Here is a 10,745-nt window from a genome sequence, read left to right as displayed (position 1 = left end):
ACAAGCCCAGAGACAGATTCCTCTGTTTGTCACCCCGTCATCCCCTGCACGCCATTGCCTGCTCCTCTTCCCTCCTGTCTGGCTCTTTGCAGCATGGGTGGGCTCTGTCCTCCTCTGCTCCTCCTCGCTGGGGCCAGTGGATTAGCATACTCAGCCCCAAGAGCCATGTCTCCAGCCAGGGCCAGCCACCACAGAGCAAACAATGTCCTCTCCTCTGGCCAGGAAATCCTGTGGCATCTCCTTTGCCAGGCACTGAGCCCAGCTGCCTTTTACCCCAAGACAGAAGCATCCTTGAGGGCGTTCTTCACCTCTTGGCAGGCCAGGGCTAAGCTTTCCTCTTCTCATTCTCACCTCCCTGCTTCAGCACTGCTGGCAGTTTGTTGCTTTCTCCCTGGGATCTCGATTATCTTTCTGCTCCAAGAAGTTTGTGTCCTGTGATTTGCCAATCTATTTAAATTGCTGATTTTCTGCAGGTAGGGCAGGCTCTGGTACAATGTGCATTTTAAGATCTTTTTTACATCACAAACACTTTGCTTTTGTCCACTGCCCTGTCCGCGCTGCCTGTGACATTGCAAATCACTGGGCTTTGCCCTGTACAGCGACCCCAAGGACAGGGTAGCCCTGTCTGAATTGCCTCTGCCTTGGCCATCCAGCTCTTCACACACAGGGGTGGTGGTGCTTGCTGGTGTTGTATCTCTCTAACAGTTCTGACTTTTGGGGCAAGCCCCTGCAAGAAAAAAAACAAAAGCTAAAATAACAAGGGGAAGGATGTTCCTAACCATTTGTTGTCACATTTGAAATGAATTCCTCATCCTCTGACCTCTCACAGCTCTGCTTTAGGAGCAAGATGGTTACAAACACCATTTTAACTGTGATTAGGCCATGGGCAGAGGGGTCCAAGCTCTTTCACAGCTGAGCAGCAAAAGCAAAAGGTCTTTTCTGCACTTTTCTGCTAGGACATGGCAAGGCAACACAGGGAGTGCTTTCCTAGCTTCTTTTATCCTTGAAAGGAAAAGGACTGTTTTGCAGAGAGGCATTTCGGGTGGACTCACCCCCCTGAGAGGAGCCAAGGCAGGACCTTCTTCTTCCACCCCATCCCTGCTGCTCTACCAGGGACTCGGCCGCCCCAGCCCCACGCTGTGACCATACCTGGCTCCTCAGGGGAGAGCAGCGTGCAGGGGGCAGCTTCCCGGGTTGCCTGGCTCCAACCACAGCCGCCGTTCCTCCTCTGCTGCCTCTGGTGCTGTCACACTGTTGTCACACAAAGGCTTCACAGTGCTCGGCAAGAACTAGAAGCCTACTTTTTCTCTGGGTGTTGACATTCTTCAGCAGAGGCATGGAGCCAGGAGCAGCGTCTGTCCTAATGGACACAGGTGCAGGCAGTGAGTGGAGCTGTGCTCGTCGTGGCACCCAACTCCTCTGCTGCAGGGATGCTGTGGGGATGTGGCACCTGTCCTCTCTGCCGCGGTGGTGCTGTGGGGATGTGGTACCTGTCCTCTCTGCCACGGCGGTGCTGTGGGGATGTTGGGGGGTTGCTGGGGGATGCTGTGATGTGTCCGCCGGCACGCAGGGTATTGCTCTCCACAATAAGTTGGACGAGTCCTGCCCCAGGGAAGTCCATGATGACTACTCCCCAGCACACGGGCTGCCCCCTCCAGTGCTGCAGGTGCTGGTAGCAGCGGGGGTTCACAAAGCGGGCCACCTCCTCAGGACAGGTGAAGAGCCCATTGCCAGAGCAGAAGGTGAGGTGCATGGTCGTGGTGTCCCCACTGGCCACCCTCTCCAGGTGCCGCTGGGCCCGTGCCCACTTGCGCTCCAGAGAGAGTACGTTCCAGGCATCACTGATGCTCAGCTGCTCATAGGGGATACCCAGCACCTCCTGTGCCAGCGCCTCCAGCACCACAATCTTTCCCCGCACCTGGCCCAGTGTTGGCACCTCCTCCTGGCACCACACATGGCCCTGTCCCTCCTCCAGCAAGCAGCGGCGCAGCTGGGCAGCAAAGCCGGGCCGAGAGAAAATGGGCAGCTCCTCCTTGATGCGCATGAGCACGGCCTCGCCGGGATGGGCATGGAGGAAGCGCAGGGTGCGACGCAGGACGCCCCGCAGGCTGGCCCGCTGGAAGGTGCAGAGGTGGTAGACCTGGAGCTCACCTCGCACCAGCTTGCAGCGCACATCCAGGAAGCGAATGCCTGCTGCCAGCTGGGCTTCCAGCCCCCAGCTCTGGCATCGCAGGCGCCGACCACCGAACAGGCTGAGGGAGTCATGGGTGCCAGGAACAGAGAGGCAGGAGAGGGGCAGGTCATCAGGGAGCCCTGCCATCCAGTCGGGGAAGCAGGCTGTCGGCTGGGGTGTGCAATCGAATGCCACTCTGTGCTGGCACTGTGCCTCCATGCCAGCAGAAGAGTTGGTGCCTCAGCACCTGGCTGGCCCCACCAAGCCCTGATGTGGAGGAGAAGCAGACTACAAGCAGTGGGAGTGCTGCATGACCCCCACGCATCCTGATCCCACCCCTCCCTCAAGCACTCATCGCACTACCCCCAAACCCCAGTATGTCCCAGCCTCCCCCTCCTGCACCCACCTGGGTTTGCCTGTGGCTGCGGGGTGCAGCCCACCGGATGGGGTGCGTGGCCGTGGGTGCCGGCAGCACACTGTCAGGTGGAGCAGGATGCTGGCCATTAACCTGGTGACGCTCATGACGTATGTCCTGCCTCGCACGTGCATCAGGGATTCATCCTCAGCCCTTGGCCAAGGGGAATGATCAGCAAACACACCAGACTGGGAAATTGCCTGGCTGATCCCAAAACCAGACACTCAGCCTCTGCACCTCCCTGCCCAGGAATCAGGACAAACAGGATTGGGGTGCTGTGGGGCCCCCTGACACTGCCTGTGGGAGCAGCTGCACAGAGCCCCGGGGTACCCACGCACCCACCCCAGAGCCATGCCCAGGGTTAGCTCCCAGTCGGACCCGGCCCCCTGGTGATGATTGTCATCGTCCCTGACAGCGGTACAATGTCCAGGCAGGAATCTGGAGCAGGAGGGCTGTGCTTGCCAGCACACCCCAGAACCTTCTCAGTGAGGGTTCCCCGGGGAAGTGGGCTTCATCCCCTCACTCCTCAGGCACCGGAGGCTTCTCCCGGCGGGCAGGGCTGCTGTCACCGCTGGGGTGTGAACCCCACGGCTGTGGCTGGGTCTGGAGCTGGTGCCCAGGTGGCTTGCTCACTTTCTGCTCGGGGTCACAGCGACACGACACACTGAGCCCTGCAGTTTTGAGGGAGGAGCCGCCCGGCAGGTCACAGACCCCTCTGAGAATCCCTCCCGGGACACATCCCCTCCGCCTGAGCAGCGAGGGCACAGAGAGCCTCCCGGGGACACTTTCTGCCGTGGGCTCTGCCACCGCAAGGACGCCAAGCGGAGGGACAGGAGCGGAGACACCAGCAGGCGTCTTTCCCTGTGCGCTGGGAGCAACGGCGAGGTCGAGAGTGGGGTCCGTGGGGCAGCCGGGGGACAGCTCAGGGCGACAAAACCCTGCAATCTCCCCCAGTCCCTGTAAAAGCGTTTGAGGGCAGCGTGCTGCACTGCAGCCTGCACCCGTCGCCCCAGCAACGCCGCCAGCACTCCACGCAGCCGCTCCCCGCCCGGACCTGCCCCACCGCGATGGCGGCGGCGGGTGGCAGGAGCGCCGGCAGGAGCTGCTTCGTGCTGGGCGCCTCGGGGGAGACGGGCCGGGTGCTGCTGCAGGAGCTGCTGTCCCGACGGGTCTTCGCCAGGGTGACGCTGATCGGGCGGCGCCGGCTGAGCCTGGACGAGGAGACGGGAGCGGTCGTGGTGCGCGGGGTCGGGGGTCCCGGGAAAGCGGGGGGCTGGCCGGGGCGGGCGCGCTGACCCCCGGCTTCCCCTCAGGAGCAGGCGGTGGTGGACTTCGAGCGGCTGAGCGAGCACGCTGCTGCCTTCCAGGGACACGACGTCGGCTTCTGCTGCCTGGGCACCACCAAAGCCAAGGCTGGCACGGTGAGCGGGACCCCCGCGGGGGAGGCAGGGGTCCTGCCTGCCCTCTCTCTGCCATGCTGACCACGCTCTCCCTTTTACCTGCAGGCTGGCTTCATCCGTGTGGACCGGGACTACGTCACACAGGCAGCAGAGCTGGCACGAGCAGGGGGCTGCACACACTTTGTCCTGCAGTCTTCCCAGGGGGCAAACCCGCACAGCCGCTTCCTCTACCTCCGTGTGAAGGTGAGGGGGCAGTTGGGGTTGGCTCCTGATGCTCGTGCAGTCACAAAACCCTGGGATACTTGAGAATGAAGCAGGAGCTGAGGTCCTCTAGAGATTCAAATGGCTGTGGGAGTCCTACTACTGGGAGACAAGGGAGCAAGAGAAGGGGGCTGGCAGGGCAGCCATGCAACTGGCTTCATCTGAAGCAGCACAGCACCTGTGTGCAGCATCCATCTCTCTCTTCAAACCATGAAAATAAATGCTGGGGTCTCCAGCCCTACTCTGTCTCCCTGACCTCAAGTCAGGATGGCATTACAGCTAAGCGCAGGGGTTCATAGCTATGTCCAGGTGAGACGTGAACTGTCCAGGGGTAGAGAGTCCATAGGCACCCTGGGTGCCACCATACCAATTGCAAAAGTTTTCTGCACCATATGTTATGTGCTGCAGCCTCCAACATCTGCTGGACTCCCTCCTGTCTACTGCTGTCTTGTGCTGGGATCCCCAGGCTGGTCACTGTGTCCAGATGCTGTCTCAGGAGCATCCAGTTGCAGTTAGCATGATGGTTGCAAGGGTGCGCTGCTGATTAACAGTCAATGTGTGCACTGTGGATGCTTGCCCCACGCTGCCTTTTCCTGGCGAGCTTCTCGCTGCCCAGGTAGTACCTGGCCTGGACCAGCTTTGCATTCATATTAGTGCCATCTTGCCCATGGCTCAGCAGCTTCCCCCAATTCACGGGGTGAATGGAATGGTGCTCACAGTCATCCTTGTCTCCTTTCATCCTACCCAACTGCTCTGACAGGGAGAAGTGGAGAACCTGGTCCAGGCTGTTGGTTTTGATCGCTGTACCATCCTGCGGCCAGCGTGAGTAGCGATGGAGGAGGGAGGGCACAGGACTCAGGTGGAGGGTTACCAGGGCCGTGTGCTGGGATATGGAAAAAGGGAGAAAGCTTGCATAAGGGGAAGGTTGTGGAGGGAAGTGGAGCAAGCCACCAGGTGCAAACACAGCTCTGGGCCAAGCACACTGCTTCCCAGTGCTGCAGGGAGCAAGCACAGCAATTTCCTACAGCCTGTCCCAAAGCTAAGGTCACGTGCCATGCAAGGAGAAGAGGCTTGGGTTGAGAGCAGAGGCTGGGGGACATAGGTCAAAGCTTATCTCTGCACAGACATTAATGTTATGCGGGGGGCATACTCACCTATATAATTTCAGCTATATTATGCTCTTGCTGCCTGGGAGAACTGCCGTCCTGCATTTGGCAGCACTAGGGGGAAAGAAATTCAGTGTATTAGGGCTCAGCTTGGACATGTTTCAGGACCCTGCCAAAGCCCCACAGCCCCCATGTGGGTTTAGCAAGCTGGGCTGGGCCCCTGGTGCAACTGGAGAACCCAGTCTCTACCTTTTCCCCAGGGGATGGTTTCAGCCTGACCCATCTTACCTCCTCTCTCTGCAGGCTCCTGCTATGTAAGCGCCAGGAGTCCCGGCCTGCGGAGTGGGTCGCCCGGCAGGTTCTGGGTGTTGTGGCTTGGGTCTTCCCCACTTGTTACTCGGTGCCTGTGGAAAGGGTGGCCAGGGCTATGGTGGCCTGTGTGCTGCACCCAGGTGAGGGGAAGGTGAAGGTGCTGGAGAATGCGGCCATCCACAAGCTGGGAAAGGCAGTGCCACAACAGGCATGTAGTGCAGAAGAGATGGGCAGGGAAGAGCTTGATCACCATTCAGATGCTCTTGTGGGCTGAGGATGAAGGCACAGGTGGGAGAGGAGTGGGGTGCTTGCATTACTGATGTGGAAATAGGGGTGTGCTTCCTTGCATGGCAGCTGATTCTGTCAAGTGATCAAAAATGCAGGTGCTGGTTGATGGATGAGGAGTAATAGTATTCTGTAAAAAGTGGTGTAATCCAGGCAATTTCTTGAATTCAGGCCTTAAATAAATTCCTGTGACCGGTTTGTTTGTGCTTTGTGTTGAAATTGTGCCTGCCACTTGCACATCACCAGCCCAACCACATCTGTTCACAGATAGCATCTTTTGGTGACACTTCAAGGAACATGTGGGCAAGTGGCCATGCTGTAGATGGACAGAGGAAAGCAGGGACAGCAAGTGCCCATGCTGGGACTGCACCCCACAGCACACACAGTGACACCAGTGCCACTTGAATAGCGGGGCTCCTGGGAACTCAGCAGAAGTTTTTGACCCTTCCTGGGTTGCTGGCTCTGCCCACAGTCTCTGCAAACATACAGCATGTAGCTCGTCCTCACTGATCTGCTCCAGGTTCACAGGGGCTGCTCCAGGGACACTGGTGTTCAGATCCAGGCTGATGCTTCAGTAGCATAAACACCACATAAATACTTGCCTTGACTTGAAAACACTTGTCACTGCTGGCTCCTCTGGGCCCTCCTTATAGACACAAGTGAACCAGAGCTCAGCCCTGTTCCCAAGGGCTGTGTCTGCAAGATGTGAGGACAGCCCCGTGCACATCTCAGTGTGGGTTTGTCCGTGGTCCACGCTGCTAGGGTGCTGGGAGGGGAGCAGGTCACTGCTGTGGGCACAGAGCAAGCGTGAGGAGCCTGCCATGTCCCAGCGACGGCCCTGAACATTCTCAGGCTTTGTGCTCAGGGTCAAGGAACTTGGCAGCTCCACAGCTGCGATGCAGGACTTACGTGACTTCCGAATTCCCAGCTGGCCAGGGTCCCAGTGCTCCGGGTAATGCTGCTTTCCAGGGTTTTCTCCTATTCAACCTCACCCGTGGCTCCTGTGTCAGTGACTTGGATGTGGCAAGTGGAGGGTTCCTCCATCTCCTTCCTTCTACGCAAGCTTTTTAGTTATTGGGCTGGACCTCAAAAGCTTGGTGGAGGTGGTGAGATGCTGTAACCCCACACTGTGTGCTAACAGGGACCAAAGGGAGGGCTGTACCTGAAAAACACAACCATGCGTAGGGCTTAGTTCAAAGGTAACAAATGAGGGGCCACAGAGCTGTAATTAGTGATCAGACTGTCCTGGTGAGAGCAAAAGCCATGTCTTTAGAGTAATATTTAATGTCAAAAGGGAAATGAGAGGTAGGCTGGTCAGGAGCGTCACACAAGTATCTGAGGGGTGTTGAACTTATGTGGCACACAAAGGCTGTTCAAACATGCAGCACTGGAAGACATAGGTGTAAATGTACACCAGTGCTCTAAGAGATTGTTTTAAAAAGGCAATGTGCTTTTACTGGTGAGTGGAAATGAATACCTGAAGTGATAAGACCTTAAAAGAAGTGAAAATTGCATACAGATGAGAGCAGAAAAAAAGAACATGAGCTCTGGAAAGTTACAGGTGAAAGTCAGGCTACAGAAGACTTGAGGAAAGCATCCTAAAGGTATAAAAATTAATCATGACTATGTGAGAAGCAAAAAGTTCTCCAGAGAGCCTTGGGGACAGGATGTGATCAGGCTCTCTAAGAAGAAAAGGGCCATTTGAGAGAGTCTTGGTTACTTGCATTGGCCTTTGCTGTGAAGGAGCACATACTAGTATCATTCCTCAGGGGACAAACATTTGCATCACTGTTCCAGTGTGCGTGTGTGTGTGTGCGTATGTGTGTGTGTGTAGGAAAAGGAATAAAGGTATTTTTAACACAATTTTTAGAACACATGGTTAAAAATCTGCCAGAAGGAACACTCAGATGAACTGCCAAATACTCACCTGGGTGAGACTTAGCGATCCCTTTACCAAAAAGTCAATGTTGTTAAATATGATGCTAGTTTTTTAAAAAGTTCCAGTGGGAACCAGGAAACTGCAAAGCAGTGAGGCTGCCTTCTATAAAAGGCAAGTTGCTAGAAAGGATAATAAACTCTTGAAATAACAGGGCCCAAGATAAATCTGGTGTAATGAGAAACTCCACGTGGCTTTTGAGGGGCCAGTTGCAAGACACAAAACGTAGAGCACTCTTGGAGGAAACCAGCCATGGCATACACAAAACAATCTGGTCCTCAGAGTGCACTCAGATCTCCAAAAAACCTCTCCCAGAAGGGCTCTTAAACAAATTAAGCTGTCGTGGGAAGAAAAGGAAGATCTGGGTAGTTTCTTATTGGAAATATTTTCTTAGCACTTTAAAGCCTTGAAATGGACAAAACAAACATTTCTTACTGGACAAAGGTCTGCGGAAAATACAACCTATTTCTGTGTAATCTTTATTTCTTTTTCAGTGTTTCAGAGAAGTCTCTGCTAAAATGCACAACTGCAATCCCAGCACATGGTGTAGTTTCCTTACCACCCGCTTGCACGGAGTTTCAGCACTCATTTTGGACCTCAGTTTCCCCAACTGGGTCTGTGCATTCGTTGAACTCCCACCCTGCCCGAAGCAGCTCTTTCTTTCCAGAGGCAACAGCCCTGGCTGCAGCTGGAAGGGGAGCATGTATGGGTGCTCAGTGGCTGCTGGACAAGCGTTCGCACAAACTGCCTGACCCCACAGATCCAAGCTCCCCTAGGATTTCAACGCTAATTTTATTACTAAGATTAATGAGAAAAAATATTATCTGTGTTCCCAATGGCTCGTCAGCCAACTGAGAGGCTGCGGGGGTTCCCCATGCAGTCCCACGGCCCCTCCTTGCCCCGGTGCTGTGAGAACCATCAGCACCTCTCACCCACGCCTTGCTGTCACCCACTCTCGTCTGTGCCAGGAGGAGCCAGCACCCCACAAACGGCACCTCACCTTCAAAGGAGCTTATCAAAGCAGCCACTGAGCTGGCAGGCACTGGCCTAGTACTCGGGACACCCTGGTGACAACCCTGCTAGAAAACGAATGGCCCTGGCACACTCTGGCCCTGAGGGCAACTGGCATAGCCTAGCAGAGATGCTGAGCTTGCAAGGCTGTACTCCCTAGGAGAGTGGGGGACTGCACACCAGCTGCTGGCAGGTGGGGCAGTTGGGCTCTGGGCATCCTCAAACTGGCCTGAGGCACCTCCGTGCTAATAACAGAGCCTCCCCCCACCGACTCTTCTGTGAAAAGGGCAAAGTGATAGCAGCCTGTGAAAGAGTGAAGTACCTCCATCCTCTGTGGCTGCTCTTGTTTTTTTCCTCTTTCTGCAAGGAATGAGTGGGCTGGTGGGAGTGTCAATGCCAGGCAGAGAGAAGGGGCAGCCCCCCTCCACCCTAGGTCTGGTACCCTTCCTTGCGTGCACCTGGGAGCCTCTAATCAGCCCAAGCCCAGGCAAATGTCCTTTGAGCATCTCATCCTCTGAAATTTCAGGGTGCACTTTTTTCATTCAATTTCCATTACAAACCAGTAAAAAGCTAACCCAGGCTTTCCAGGGATACATGGTTTCTAGCAGACTTCTGTCTTTCCATTGCTGTACTCACACACTGAAATACAAATGCCAGCTTGCTGCATAATCGCAGAACAGCAGAAGAGAGGCTCATAAAGCAGGTCCTAAGTCCATCCAGGAGCCAGAGCCAGGCATACCTCTGATACTGCTCAGAGAGGAAAAACAGGGCTCAGGGCTGAGCTTAAATGTAGCCCCAGGCTGAGGGGGTAAGTGGGGCTGGGGGTAAGTGGGGCTGGTCAGGACAATTAAGGCCATTAGTGCCCTTGGGGTGTGGACAGCGAAGTCTGCTGTTCCCAGCTCGGAGCTGTGGATGTTAAACAAGGCACTCAGATGCACATTTTCGCAGTCAATCAGGGAGCTGAGCTGAGGGATGGGCATGTGACACATTTCCAGGGTGAACCTTGAGCCCATGCCTGAGCAGGGTGTCCGGGGTGCCCTGGTGGGGGTGGGGTGGCAGCCACACACCCTCTGCATGTGCCTGTGCTGGAGTGGGTGTAATTGCACCCATGTGGGGTGGCAAAGACCTGTGGGGAGACACCAAGCCAGGGCTTTGGCTGCAGAGACCCTCGGAGACAGGCTGGTCTCCATGTTTGACATGATTTGGCTCTCAGCAGGCAGTCTCACCCTCGGGTTGACCCAACATTGTGCCTGGTTGCCTGGCTGATGCCAGGAGAAACTTGTGCCACAGATGTCACAACCATAGGGAGACACTGGCTCTGATTGCGAGTCATTGGAGCAATCAAAGAGATCTTACCCGAGCAAACAGAAACACCGCAGCACCACACAGCAGCCAAGCTCTAGGTGAGGGAAAGGCTGCATCCCAGGGGGCAGAGCCATGGGGAGTGGGCAGGGACAGGTCACTGATCAGGCCCCAATTCCCACCTTGTAGTCAGCTCTGGGGTCTGTCAGCTGTTTTACTGCCCTGAAGGGAGATGGAAAAAGGGTCCAAATTCTCCACATAACAAAATTCTGGGTGGGAATTCTTTTGGGCCTCAAAGTGTCACTGCCAGACAAAACCAGAACTTTCACTATGATTAAAAGATTTTTTCTTTTTTAAGCTTACATTCGAATGAATTTGTTCTGGAACAAAAGTCACTGCTACCCACTAGCTGATAACCACTGTTGAAGCTCTAGATATTTTGACATTAGCTATAGCCTTTAAATCAATAGCAAGACTTCTTGTAGGCACTTTTATGAAAGTGACATTTTTCATTGGGAAAAAACCTTGCTTGAATGAAACATTT

The 10,745-nt window shown here is 55.2% G+C and overlaps 2 protein-coding genes across 2 annotated transcripts; one reads left to right on the top strand and one right to left on the bottom strand.

Annotated features, from left to right (window-relative positions):
• Positions 1–1,360: 1,360 nt before the first annotated feature.
• LOC308043153 (1-phosphatidylinositol phosphodiesterase-like) lies at positions 1,361–2,392 on the bottom strand (the record flags this gene model as incomplete). The annotated part of the gene is made up of 1 exon (XM_080349073.1): positions 1,361–2,392. The coding sequence occupies one exon, from the start codon at positions 2,390–2,392 to the stop codon at positions 1,361–1,363; it is 1,032 nt and encodes a 343-aa protein (XP_080205199.1).
• Positions 2,393–3,655: 1,263 nt separating this feature from the next.
• On the top strand, positions 3,656–6,099 carry HTATIP2 (HIV-1 Tat interactive protein 2; the record flags this gene model as incomplete). Its single annotated transcript, XM_080348737.1, has 5 exons — positions 3,656–3,826; positions 3,902–4,009; positions 4,094–4,231; positions 5,010–5,071; positions 5,659–6,099. 5 exons carry the CDS (start codon positions 3,656–3,658, stop codon positions 5,939–5,941), a joined length of 762 nt encoding a protein of 253 aa, XP_080204863.1. The 3' UTR covers positions 5,942–6,099.
• Between the last annotated feature and the right edge of the window lie 4,646 nt (positions 6,100–10,745).

The sequence above is a fragment of the Nesoenas mayeri genome (genome assembly GCF_963082525.1).
Source record: "Nesoenas mayeri genome assembly, chromosome: 8".
Classification (NCBI taxonomy): domain Eukaryota; kingdom Metazoa; phylum Chordata; class Aves; order Columbiformes; family Columbidae; genus Nesoenas; species Nesoenas mayeri.
The sequence above is the reverse complement of the archived record's forward strand: the minus strand, read 5'-3'. Positions and strand labels throughout refer to the sequence as shown.